We start from the raw sequence: 13,482 nt of genomic DNA, 5'->3' as shown, positions 1-13,482 counted from the left end.
GGGCGGTGGTCGGTGGCAGGCGGGCAGCGGTCGCAGCAAGAGTGGTCGGCGGAGGCGGATGTGGTCCAAGAAATGATTCTGGAGCCGAGAAGTTAAAATTTTTTACTTCTCAAAATTGGCCAAAAATCCTACCATAAGTCAATTTTTTTACCAAACGGAGTTCTACTTCGATCGGGTTTTTATCAAACGCATTTCTCTGCCATATGGGCATTTGGTAGAGAAATGAAATTTCTGAAGTGTTTTCATGCGGGCCCTTAGGGCGTGCATGAAATCCATTCAATTTCTCTGTTTTTGTTCCAAACCTATTTTTAGAATAGGTTTGGAATAAAAACTTGTTTGGTAATGTAATTCTATTTTTCTATTTATGAAACAAATTTCTGTTTCATAAATAGATTTGAAAGAGAAATGAGAAATAATTTTTTTTTACTTTTCGGAGAAATAGAAATAAAAATTTAGCCCCCGCCTCACCATCGGCCGTCGCCTCACCCCACCCATCGCCACCCGCAGCCGGTGACCTCTTTCGACCAACCCCGGCCACCACCACCACCCACCGCCGCCACTACCGGCCGCCATCGTCGATCACCACCGGCTGCCACTCACCGCCGGCCACTATTGCCGGCCACCGCCACCACCGGCAACCTCCACCACCACCACCATCTCCCACCGCAAGCGGCCACCTCGGCCGACCACCGTCGGCGACCTCCACTGCCTTCGCCGATCACCACCGCCGTTGCTTACCTACCGGCCGAACTTTTATTTCACAATAAAAAATTTTATGTCGTTATCAAACGTATTTTTTTACTTAAAAACTCATTCAGAAACAGAAATAGAAAAAATTATGTCTAGCCAGAAATCTATATCTCAAACAGGATGATTTTCATTCACCCCTTAGCCTCTAGGATCAAGGCCAAAAAGGTAGCCAACAAGTCCCCGAGGGACTTAGAGCAATTGCACCTTTTCTTCTTTCGACAGCAAGACACTAGCCACATCTAGAATGCTAAGACAAGTTGAACCGGTCACTGTTGCAGTGTTCGAATCCTTGTTTTCCTTCATACACGCAAAAATAAAGCACTGTCAAAACAATGCGTCCGGTCCTTGTTTTCGAAATTGATGCACTCCTCCATGCGGGTCATTTGTGAGGAAGAAGCCACTGTGCTCAGCGAATCTGAAAAGGTGGTCTGAAAAGGTGGATGCCCGGTTAAGAAGCTCTTTACGGGCGAATGCCCAGTTCCTCCTCCCATATTTGTCTTCCCGGAGGAGGTGGGAATACGCTGGCTTACCTGCAGCCAGTCCCCCCTGGGGGGTGCAGGAGGGGGTGCTGGCTCCTGATTTACCAGCTGTGCTGCAAGCCTTCATCGGCCACAATAACTGGAAATCGATGTGCAGATCGAATGGGTCGGAGGCAGCGACAATCTGTATATGTGACTGTTGGGTCTAGACTTATTAGTAATTTGAACTCTAATATCAATATTAGACGGTTTTGGATCTCTCTCATTTCAAAGGCTAACTCAAAGGATAAGACTTTTCCTCACACTTATAAATTGATTACCAGCCCCTTTCACAATCGATATGGGATAATCCCAACACAAAGGCATACAAAATGAGCTGAGACAATTGGAGCTAACCATTCAAGATCTTGGGGGGAAGAACTTGAATTTGTTGTCCGACGCTTAATCAGAACCAGAGCATCAGTTGTCAACATCCTCAACCATTATTAGTTCATGAAGATCTTGACAACAATGAGATAGTAGGAAATCTTGTAAAGGAAAGCATTACATTGTGAGAGAATACATATCTTGATCATGTCTCTTATCTGTTACATGTTTTTGCTTTGGGGATGAATTCTCACAAGTTCAAAATCCTGACTATAGCAGACTTCAAGATGATGAACAAATCGCCAGTTCAGTTACTGAATCACTGCAACATAATACAGTCAAAGAGGGAAAGAGAACAAATTTGATGATTTTCATGTTGTAAAGTTTTGAATTTTCTTAGTTAAATGGAATATGCAGTTCAACCGTGTTGGTTTGTGTGTTTCAATTGGGTTATTAATGAAGGAAGGAATCTGAATTCTTAAGTTTAGAACACAAACCAGAGCTGTCAAGATTCCATCTGTCTGGGAGAAGATAATTTCAATGAAATGCACATGATAAGACTAAAATCTCGTCCTCTGTGTCCTCTATAACCGGTAACATCTAACATGTTAACCTCATCTCATTACGAGCTTTGTGAATCTAGAATACCCAGTAGTTCAAATCTCTTGCTTCTATCAAAATAATTTTACTAATGAGATCTTATTAACGAGTGCCCATGGGGCACTTTGTTAAGATACGAAATAAGAAGATGTTACTTGTTTTCTATGCGCAATAAATGATTTGAAAATCGAACATTTCTTTATTGTATATGCTCAGTAAATTTCCCCCAAAACACTCTTCCTTACGAACACTCATCGATTTATCCCACTTCATGAGTGCATTAATGAATCGAAAGGTGGGAGGAAGTAGTCCTCGGACAAGACTGCAAGCAAGCACATCCATCCCATAGGTTGACAACAACTATAATAATGTCCAAGGACTACTTCCTCATATTAGTCCAAACGACAATGATGGATATAAAAATTTTCTTTTTAGGGTACCTCTGCTTTATAATATTCGATAATAATTAGACTATACGAGGGGTGAGCATAGGTCGGGTGAGCCGAGTCCAAATCTAGACCCCGAAACCGACCATGTTATAACCGATTTCCAATTTTTGGAACCGAGAATCGATCCCGTTTGTCTTGGAACTTGTTTTGGAACCGACCCTGTTTTTCGATCCTGTTTCAAGGTATACCCGAGAACCTATTTTCCTTTTTTTTTCATTAAAATAATACGAGTATCGATGAAATGAGCAACAAAAATTATAATACACTGAAAGCAACAATCCAAAAAAAATAATAATAATAATAATAGTATGATCCACCAAAAGCAACAAACCCCGATATAAAAAATAAAAGTTACAATCCATTAAAAGTAACATGATTCTCTAGAACGCTGAATTAATATAGTGCAAGTCTTTCTATCACACTTCAATTTTCATTGTAACCATTAAAAAAGAAGTGAAATTGTAGGATCCAAATAACATGCTAAAAGACACCACATTAAGCGCGCATGAACCAACACGAGAAAAACTCAAACACCACGAGCATAAAATCAAAATTATAATTATTTGGACACTACATTAGGGTTTCTTTTTTTTTAAAAGTAACTAAAAATCGGTTCTAAAACCGAACCGGGTGGGTGTTCATCTAGAATCGAGAACCGGACCGGTTTCAACCGGTTCCCAAAAATTGGAACCGAAATCGGACCGATTTGAATAAGAATCGATTTCCGACCCTATTTTTCGGATGAGCCCATCCGAATTCCGGATAAATCCGATCCGATTGTACACCCCTAGACTATACTCATGAATAAAAGGATATGCAGTGTGCACCAACATCTTTCACTTTAGACCGATCCAAATCGCGTTTCATGACAGCCAATGTCGTCGCCCATGGTCAAGAATGGGAGGCTTCGCCACCCCCACATCGTCGTTCCAATCGAAAACGGGCACGCATTATTCAAAGTCTCTCCATTATAAATAAAGCAAAGGCAGATTTCAGAACACCACGAACATGCGATTGACAAGACAGTGACGTTCCCGGGTGACCCCGACTGAGAAATTAACGAGGGACCTAGGAAGTACGTGGAAGGATAAGGATTGGAAAAAAGCTTGCTTTTGACATTTATACTTTTGAATGGGTCCAAGCTGTAATGATCAAAGCGTCCCTAGAAACCACCAGGTTCTCCTTTATGTCCCATCTCAATAAAGTATGCATGCATTCGCCGGGTGAGTATAAGACACATGGAGGTCTATAGGATTAGGGTGGGCAGGGTAGCTGAAATGATTCCTTGTCCAATTGCATCGTGCAATGATTGCACTTTGAGGCTAATCCCTGTAGAGATAACTTCTGGAGCATTCTTAATTAGTTCGACTTTAAGATCATACTCATTTGATGTATGGCCGACAGGACAAAGTGAAAAGTTCGTCCTACGGTATAGCGCAGTTAATCGAGATGTCGAGGGATTTTTAGCTCGGACATCATAGATCATATGCTTAAATCCTATCAACTGCTCTAGATTTTTAGAAAAGAAAATTAATCGTGATGCCGATGACCCTAGCTTTAACATGTATTTGGTTTGATGTAGTATAAGTTGATGAACTTGCGAAATCAAAAAAGCAATTTAATTTTTAAATAATTTTATGAAATTACTGTCAACTGTTCTAAAAATTCAAATAACCGAATAAAGAAAGTGAAAAAAATTTGAATTCAGAATCTCATCTTTCGATAACATGAATAATATTGTGGAACCATCAATAATTATTTTAAAATTTTAAACTGTTAAATGAAAAATGTGAATTAATATTTAAATATTTGAGACTGGGAAATGCCATAATAAGATACTGTTTCGATCATATGTCACTTTCGGCTCGACTATTTTCCACCGGAGCGGATATGATAAAAAGAGAACCAAATGATAGATCCGAGCATATTCTCACTTCACCAGAGCATATCCCCACTTTCATATGTGGTTAAAGCCTCTTTCATCAAAAGCATGCCTTGGAAAAAAAAAAGATATTCAAGGAGGGTACTTTCCACTTTCCAAGTTGTAGATATTATATCTTGATCATGATCTTGAAGTCATAGATGACAGATGCGCTAATAGATCTAGGAGGCCACTTGTATCATAAGAACGATCAAGATGTTAGTTTCCGACTTGTTCAATATCCGGTATGTTATGCCAAAAGTATCTAGGAGACGATTCATATTATTAGAACGATCTAGATGTTAATTTCTAACTTGTTTAATATATAATGTGTTGTTTCAAGAGTAAAAATACCGATCTTCTTGTTCGATTGAAGGTCATGAGATTTCGAATTTATCCCATTATTTTTCTTGTATATCACCGTACAAAAGATAAATTGGTTTAATTTTTAAAGGGGTTGGACTAACATTGGCTATATATCACCAAAGGAAACTCTCAAGTTGGATCGTAGAGATGTTGTTAATGCTAATGTTCGTTAGTTGTACCAGGAAGAAAAAGCTCTAAGGTCCACAACGATTATCCACATTTCTTGACTTCAGGACATTCATGTAGATGAAGCCAAAACGTGTTTTCTTACAGCCGCCCACGTGCCCTTTTTTCTTAAAAGTTAGCAAGATGAGGACGAGAAGCTTTAACAAAAGTGAAGCCTAAGCATATTTTATAATCTTAATTGAGAGATATAATGTAAAAGGAAACAAAGAATTTTTTTGTCGCTCCTACATTAATTTCTCCTCCTATATATTCGTTAGCCGCCTCACGCACTCCTTAGAACCTATCCATGCAAACCAAGAAAATGCTTCTGATCAAAACCCTAGCGATTCTCTCTCTCCTCTCAGCCCTGACCCGCGGCGCCTCCGCCGAGCAATGCGGCAGCCAAGCCGGCGGCCAGGTGTGCCCGGGAGGGCTGTGCTGCAGCCAGTACGGGTGGTGTGGCACCACGAGTGAGTATTGTGCGGACGGATGCCAGAGCCAATGCAGCGGCGGAGGAGGCATCGGGGGCGACGTTAGTGGCCTCATCTCGAGAGATACGTTCAATCAGTTGCTGAAGCACAGGAACGACGCCGGATGCCCTGCCAAAGGGTTCTACACGTACGACGCTTTCGTCGCGGCTGCCAAGTCGTTCCCGGCGTTCGGAACCACCGGTGATGCCGCCACACGCAAGCGGGAGATCGCGGCTTTCTTGGGACAGACATCCCATGAAACGACAGGTGGGTTCTTCCGGCAGAAAATTACGATGAGAATGATAAGTAAACCAAGGACTCTTTATGTATTACTGATGATGTAATTAATCTATTAAACCATGATTTAGCGTGCTATCTTATCTTTTGGAGAAACAGGTGGGTGGGCTAGTGCACCGGACGGGCCATACTCATGGGGATATTGCCATGTGAAGGAACAAAACCCAAGCGCCTATTGCTCTCCTGATCCAACCTACCCTTGTGCTCCTGGCAAGCAATACTACGGCCGTGGGCCAATCCAGCTCTCATGGTATCCTTTGCAACCACCTTGTAATTGGCCCATAATTTTAGCCCATCACTAGCTGTAATGTTGTCGAGAACTTTAAGATGTGCCTTTGTCTACTTGTCTCGACCGTTCCAAGCATTTGCAATAACTAAGATCCGATCTCTTTAGGAACTACAACTACGGGAGATGCGGCAAGGCAATAGGAGCGGACCTCCTCAAGAACCCGGACCTGGTCGCGACAGACGCGGTCGTCTCGTTCAAGACGGCCATATGGTTCTGGATGACCGCGCAGTCGCCCAAGCCGTCCTGCCACGACGTCACCACGGGGCGGTGGACCCCGTCCGCGGCGGACAAGTCTGCAGGGCGGGTCGCAGGGTACGGGGCCGTGACCAACGTCATCAACGGAGGCCTTGAGTGCGGGAGAGGGAAGGACGCGAGGGTGGAGGACCGGATCGGGTTCTACAAGAGGTTTTGCGACGTGCTCGGCGTCGGCTACGGCAACAACCTCGACTGCTACAGCCAGAGGCCGTTCGGGTCCGGTCTCTTTGTTGACACCATGTAACTTACGGTCCACGGATCGCACAAATCTAAGTTCATCTCAACTATTAATCATGTGGGCTTTGTGGATAGGTATCCACATGATTAGCGGTTGGCGATGATACGACGTATAAAATACTCAATAACGTGAGGAGCTAAACCGATCAAGGAAAAGTCATGCTTGTTGACCGTGACTCGTTGTGTATGAGACAACCTATGAAATAAAGAAGCTTAAGGTCTTCCTTTGTCTGGCTGGCTACGTTGTGGGCTATCTGATCTTTGCCTAAACCAAAGAACATGCACGAACAGAGCTTTAGGAGATTCAAATGCAATTTCTACCTGGGCTGTCACCTCATAATCTCGTGAATTCCTCTGTTTTAAAGTTTGCGAAAGAATCGACTCATGGTGTTTTCACAGGGCCTGAGAAAAATTAGACGATAGAGATCACCTCGTTGCAGGCTTCTTCTGGCCCAAAATGAAAAGGAGTAAATTATTCTCGACAAACTTGAGCGATGAAATTAAGGGAAAAAGGAGGGAATCCCAATTTGATTCGATTCGCGACAGAAGTTGTTACGATGGATTGTACAGCCAAGCTGAGCTCTTCCTAGCACTAACCTAAGCATGAGAGGCTCCTCACTTATTGGAGCATAAACATTGTGCGACGACACTGTTAGATAGAGGTGATTCGTGCGCAGCTCCCCGAAAGTCTGACTCGAGGGTGCCCGTAGACAAGCGATGTGGAACACTCTTAACAATCTAGAACCACTGGGCTTTGAATTAAACTCGTGTCTATCAACGAATTAGAAGTTCAGAATGTTGGCGTAAGGGGTGTTCAAGCTCTGAAGCCAGGGGCTGTTGAACTGAGTCCAGAAGCTGTCCTGTGTCCAGTCCACAGGCATCTTGGGCACTTGCAGCTCCGGCAATTTCTCCTTCCCAGTTGGCATTTGCAGTGAAGAGGACGACGCTTTGGTCACCACCTTGTTCATGTCATAATCTTGTGCTGGGCTTGTGATGAAACCCTGTACTTCCTGCTCATCTTCTCCCTCCAGTAGTTCCTGCTTGAGCACAATGTTAGACGTGTTCATTGACGGCTGAGTGGAGAAGGACGAGGGGGTCTCCATCGGTGAGAACGGAGATGGAGGAGAGGGGTGAGCAGAGGCAGTAGGGACGGCCTTATTCATGCCTTCCTCCATCGCCGCTCTCTGCTCCAGCACTTTCAGGGAGGTGGCCTTCCTGTATATCTTGCACAGGACCATTTCCTGCAACATTTTCAATGGAGAGACATATGAGAAATGCGTCCTCTGTTTTTCGACATCGACTCTGGTGCCTTGACCCTTCTTTTCGTTACAGTTGTATCGAATTCAATAATCTGGTTGGTTTAGGACTTAGGATTTACGGGTCGTCGCGGTCGAATCAAGTGAATGGTTCATGTCCCTTCAATTTTTTTTCTTGGCGATGAGTTTGGGAAGTCAAAGTCAGGTGTTATACATTAACAGGATCATCAAAGCTTTTTTTTTGTTTTTTAAAAACTTGGTGGCCAGGCAATCCTGTTTTATTTCCACAATAAGTATCAAAACCGTCAACGAACTTCCAGGAAACTTCTCTACAGCTTCAGGCTTGGAAATTCCATAGTAAGTTCCTAAGTGGTCCTGGTTTGGTTAATTGGGACTATCTTCCTGGCATGGATCAATGCTTCAAAGACCAGCCTAGACTAGTGGCAATTTCCAGGAAAGTCAAGGGAAGAGGAAACTACAGTACATCTTTCAAGTCATTTTGGCTTCTCATTCTCTCTTCTTCTTCGGTTTCTTCCCATTGGTTTTCCCAGGGGGGTTCGTCGATAAGGAAGTGTTACGAGATTGATAATGGCAGAAATATTAGGTACATTTCATGTTTTTTCCATGGCAACGTACAGATAGGGAACATGCTAATCCAATTCCATGCGTTGGATTAAAAAAAGGATGTATACCTTGGGCGATGAGTCATCGGGCAATCTGTACTCGTTCATGACCCAATCTGTCTTGCTTCCTCGCGGCGCCCTGCCCTCGTAGAACACGAGGGTCTTTCTCAGGCCGAGTACCCTCTTGTGGTCCGACAGGCTCACAATCTTCCGGTCCGAGCCGGTGGCCTTCCAGAAGCCGTGCTTGGTGGTCCGGTTCGGCCGACCGCCGCTCCCGTGCTTCCTATCTCTCGGCACAAAGAAGTACCACTCTCTTTCGCCAATCTTCGCCAGTCCTGTTCCATCAAAAATTAATTAATCTCAACTTCAGGAACGCGCAAGATCAAAAATATACTTCTTTGGTAATCAGATAAAATAGCGGAACGTGCTGCACGTACCGGGCAATTCCCGCGGGTCGTAGTTGTAGATGTTCAAGAACCCGATCACGTCGAACCGCAGCTTCTTGTTGGAAATCATGTTCCGGAGATAGAAATCGAGGAGCTCCTCTTCGGTGGGGTGGAAGCGGAAACCTGGGAGTTCGAGCTCCGGCGTCGGCTCTTCCATCGGTACTGGGCCACGTCAGCCAACTCTCGGGTTTGCACACTGGGGGCAAGCGGGTGAGAACTCTTTTGTTTTTCCTATGTTTTCGCTCTGTCTACGTCTCGAAGGACACTGTGCGCAAGACGTTGCACTTCCTGGATCGTTCAGGGATGTATATATAGGGAGCGAACTAAGTTTCGTAGGCTAATTTAAAAAAACTTTCCAAGTCTTTTTTTTTTTTTGGGCTCGGACAGGGATGACCGGGTCATCGTTCCTAAGTGCTGATGATCCCGGGCAAGAACTGAAGTCACTGGAGCGTTGGAAGTTTGCGATGACCTAGGAGTCTTGCCTTTGCCCGTCGTTGTGGAACCCACGCGCTTAAGAAGAATCATAAGTCTCGCAGACTTTAACTGGATGATGGTGACGGGCATGGAACTTTTGGATTCTGCTTGACCCTTTTTTTTTCTTTCCAAGCAAATTTCCACCGCACAAGTCGATTTTCATCGTCATTATGGCGTTAGTCTTCCTTCCGTGATGAGATCCTAAGTTCGATTAACGGGTCAACGACCCCAAGAATGGCACCGTATGAGCGAGCGATCAAGATTCTCGGGTTTTAAGAAGTATGAGATCACTCGTATCGAACTGTCGTCCATCTTAACTTTCAGCCGTCGAGCCATGAGAAGAAATTCTCGTGACGTTCATAAGTCTCGAGGCCAGAAAACATGATCGTAAGCCTCGTATTATAGTTGCCGGCTCTATTTGGGGGGGGAAAATTAGCCAATGCGTCTATCGGATTGCCATAGGAAACGAAGCGCGCGAACAAAGACTTCCTTGTTTCCATGAAGGATATGTTTATACCTGACAGGGATGAGCGGTTTTAGAATCGTTCTAAATTTTCCCTAGAACTTGGAACCTATCCGTCGTAACCGATTTTTTAGTTTTTAGAATCTGGAACTTACTTTGCATATCTTGAAATCCGAAACCTATCAAGTCACATGTTCCAATGTCGGTTTCAGAGTCTACCCGGTTTTCACTTGTGTTTTGAATTGAATGATTGTAGTAAATTATCACTTCTAATTAGAGGTGTCAAATGGGTGGGTTTGGTCGGATTTGGGTCGGGTTGAATATGGTCCGACCCATATTGACCTATTTAACCCGTTTTGACCCATTTTCACGTAGTACAAATTTTATGACCCATACCCGACCCAATCCAAATCCGACCCAAACCCGATTCGACTTGTATATTTTAAATACATATATATTTAATTAAATCATGAAATATTTGTTTAAAACTGTTTCGTAGACCACCCACCACCGCCACCGTGGCCCGCCTACTGCGGCCACCGTGGCTCGTCCCCCGTTGCCCCGTAGCGCGCCCGCTTGGAGCCACCTTGGCCGCCCCACCGTTGGCCCGCCCACCGTTGCCACTCACCCACCTCCTCAACCGCCTGCTCCTTGCCCTTACGCCATGTGCTGCAAAAAAAAAAAAAAAAAAAAAAAAAAGATTCCCAAAACGATTACATAGGCAAATCTCGATAGCGTTCGGGTCCTTAATATGGGGTCTTGATCTCATTAAGATCAGCACAATGCGATTGGTTATCACCCTCTTGAGTCTTCACACCGTAATCACCCCATCAATCGATGAAGTGCCATTCCGGTGAGTGCACCGATCAAAAGCCGATCCCCTCCTTCCTTCAAGCTAAATTTGAATCCAGCACCGGTTCCACAACACAAATGAAACTACTTATAGACTTGAACCAAACCAACCGCACTTCCGCCGTCGACCGCCCATCTAATAATCCTCGCTCTCCCGGAAATCGCCTTGGGGCTTCTTTTGTCACCGCAGCCCAGCACTTTGAGCTGAAACGGGAAGGCCTCGGCTTCTCCACCCGGTCCTCTAGAGATCCGTTGCCAAGATAGAGCAGTGAGCTTTGACCCGATCCGGTGGCCACTACATTTGCCATTTCGTTGTTGACAAACAATGGTTCGCGGATCTCGGGTGGGAGAAGACAATTAAGCGGGGAGATGCAATACCGAATGAACATGCTTGAGCGCATGGACGAAGAAGAAGAACAAAGCGAGGTTGGCGCCGAACTTGGAAATGCCCCAGCCAAGTTTGGCGCTTTTTGGGGGTGAAGGAGGAGATCATTTTGCTCAATTCGCATCGAATAAGAAATGGTGGCTTGCTACTCTACGCGAATTTCAACGAGAACCGGTTGGCTTTTTGGTAATTAGTGGGCTCATCGGGTGGCGGCGTTGGTCGGGCGGGCGGTGGCAATGGGGTGTGGGTGGGCGACGGTGGCGGCGGTGCTCATCGTGTGGCGGCGTTGGTCGGGCGAGCGGTGGCAACGGGGTGTGGGTGGCGACAGTCGAGCGGGTGGACGGCAATGGCGAGCGTGCAGCGGAGTCTAGCGATGAAGGCGTGTGGGCAACGGTGGCGGCGGGGGTGGGTGGTGGAGTCGAGTGACGACGGCGTGCGAGCAATGGGCGACAGTTTACAAGTGAATAAATGTTATATTGCGAAGTTATACGTCACGTGTCGAAAATGGGTTGAAAATGAGTTAAGTTAGAACCCGTATTTAAATAGGCATTGTAGGCCTAGACCCATATTTGACCTATTTTTTAAGTTTATCGAACCTATATTTGACCCAAATGAATAAAAGTGAGTTAAAATATGGGTCGAAGACCCATATTGACACCTCTACTTCTAACGACCATTATTTGTTGTTACAATTCACAAATCACAATTCATATTAAGACACACAAATAGTATGAAACATTAATAAAGTAAAAGTCTTGATCATGAAAATTGTTGGAAATGAAAGCTCGGACTAGAGATTCTAGATTACACACTCATGATTTGATGCAATGAAATACCATATGATCGCGTGAAGATATAAAATAAGAAAAACACAAAAACTTGTTCCTAGTTTCAGATTTTAGAGATCAGTTCGTCGGAACTTATTTCCCAATTTTTAATCTAAAAAATAGACCCATGCTCATCGGCTTGATTTTCGATTATACCTTAAAACCATGCTCATCTATTATACTTGAAGCATGGGAGTCGCAATGTTATTTTGAGCGGGGTTTGTGTCCGGAATTCTTAGAACACCCGACAAAACAACAATTGCCCGTGTCTCGTCAAGAAAAGTAGTTTGGCATCGATTATTGCCATGAACAGTGTTTGGCATCAATGGAAGCTCTCCTTTCTTTTTCCTCCTTTTTTCCCACTTTTGTTCTTGCCTAGATTAGGATGTTTTAATCTGTTTTGTTAATCTTGGTGAATGAACCAAGTCGGGGTTTCAACCCAATGAAGCGGTGGAAGCCGCAGCCGCTGCCGCCGCCGCCGCCGCGCGCACTGAACGCCAGGAGTCTCGTCTTCACGACCACAGCGACAGAACGGCCACCATTCGTGGTCAGCAATATCAGCGACAAGTGCTCATCTCCCTTTAATAATGTTATTCTATTCACGTTTTGCAGCTAACCCTGTTTCCACTGACGAGGAAAAGATGACGAAGCCGACACCATTTGCACCATGAATCCTCTGCGAAAGCGGTGGGCACGACCGCCGTTGACTGGCCAGACGAGGGAGAATTAGCGTAACAACCCATTCTCACGCCTCTCGCTTAAATTCGAGTTCGGTTCCGGAGCGGAACCTTTCGCCTTTTCACCTCGAACCGACACCGAAAGACAAGATGATCGTTTGAAACGAACCAAGATTCATGGTTGCTTCCCGGGCGCTCGTCCATGATTTAGTTACGAAGACAATAACTCCAAAGATCGCAGAATTCCAACTTCAAAGTACTATACTTTAATGAAGTCATGGCTAAAAAATCAAAGTTTTTGGGTAAAAGTCTCGGAAATCTATAGCCAAATGCTGTATGATATTCCTGATTGACTCGCTTGTCCTTAGTAATCAAATATGACTAAAATTTCAAGGAACGATATCCTCTCGATTACTTAATTCAACTTGACTCATGTAGGCAAGCATAACGGATAACATAACTTCCGCTAACCCGTTAATTAAAAGACTCTCGAATTTCTATAGCTAAAGTCGCCAATAGAGAGGTAGCGGAGGAGGCGCCTCCTCTCAATAACATTCCCCACCATCTCGTGCGGATCGAACCTCCGAAAACACTATACAAAACATAATCATCTGTCTGAATTTCTATTCACCCATCACTTAAAAAGAGCGATATTTCATTTCATCCAAACAAATAATCGAGTGTCCGAATTTATCGAATTTTTGTCCCCTATTTACTTAGTGCACCCATCAAGACTCCAAGACATGGAAATAGGCTGGAGAGGACATCGGCACTCTCCAAAGCCCTCAAAACGCCTCCTCCTCTTCTGAACGGGTTTCGTCTTCGTAGCAGAATT

The 13,482-nt window shown here is 44.5% G+C and overlaps 2 protein-coding genes across 6 annotated transcripts; one reads left to right on the top strand and one right to left on the bottom strand.

The window, feature by feature from the left end:
- Positions 1-5,357: 5,357 nt before the first annotated feature.
- LOC115735873 (endochitinase) lies at positions 5,358-6,876 on the top strand. 5 transcript variants are annotated; one of them, XM_048272492.1, is made up of 4 exons: positions 5,358-5,491; positions 5,603-5,833; positions 5,963-6,113; positions 6,258-6,876. In XM_048272492.1, the coding sequence occupies exons 1-4, from the start codon at positions 5,404-5,406 to the stop codon at positions 6,649-6,651; spliced, it is 864 nt and encodes a 287-aa protein (XP_048128449.1). In that variant the 5' UTR covers positions 5,358-5,403; the 3' UTR covers positions 6,652-6,876. The 5 variants fall into 5 exon arrangements, with proteins under 5 accessions (XP_048128449.1, XP_048128446.1, XP_030523162.1 ...); XM_030667302.2 differs by having other exon boundaries at positions 5,366-5,497; positions 5,612-5,833; XM_048272491.1 differs by having other exon boundaries at positions 5,368-5,503.
- A 268-nt stretch (positions 6,877-7,144) lies between these two features.
- Positions 7,145-9,248, bottom strand: LOC115735872 (NAC domain-containing protein 6). The gene is made up of 3 exons (XM_030667300.2): positions 8,961-9,248; positions 8,593-8,858; positions 7,145-7,885 (listed from the first exon to the last, which is right to left on the bottom strand). The coding sequence occupies exons 1-3, from the start codon at positions 9,124-9,126 to the stop codon at positions 7,427-7,429; spliced, it is 891 nt and encodes a 296-aa protein (XP_030523160.1). The 5' UTR covers positions 9,127-9,248; the 3' UTR covers positions 7,145-7,426.
- Between the last annotated feature and the right edge of the window lie 4,234 nt (positions 9,249-13,482).

Source organism: Rhodamnia argentea, chromosome 11 (genome assembly GCF_020921035.1).
Source record: "Rhodamnia argentea isolate NSW1041297 chromosome 11, ASM2092103v1, whole genome shotgun sequence".
NCBI lineage: Eukaryota > Viridiplantae > Streptophyta > Magnoliopsida > Myrtales > Myrtaceae > Rhodamnia > Rhodamnia argentea.
The sequence above is the reverse complement of the archived record's forward strand: the minus strand, read 5'-3'. Positions and strand labels throughout refer to the sequence as shown.

Coding starts and splice junctions, on each gene's coding strand:
- LOC115735873 (XM_048272489.1), top strand. CDS start 5,404: ATGCAAACCAAGAAAATGCTTCTGATCAAAACCCTAGCGATTCTCTCT. Junction 5,834..5,962: donor GACATCCCATGAAACGACAG/GTGGGTTCTTCC, acceptor TTGGAGAAACAG/GTGGGTGGGCTAGTGCACCG. Junction 6,114..6,257: donor GGGCCAATCCAGCTCTCATG/GTATCCTTTGCA, acceptor CGATCTCTTTAG/GAACTACAACTACGGGAGAT.
- LOC115735872 (XM_030667300.2), bottom strand. CDS start 9,126: ATGGAAGAGCCGACGCCGGAGCTCGAACTCCCAGGTTTCCGCTTCCAC. Junction 8,859..8,960: donor CGACCCGCGGGAATTGCCCG/GTACGTGCAGCA, acceptor TTGATGGAACAG/GACTGGCGAAGATTGGCGAA. Junction 7,886..8,592: donor CCGATGACTCATCGCCCAAG/GTATACATCCTT, acceptor AAAATGTTGCAG/GAAATGGTCCTGTGCAAGAT.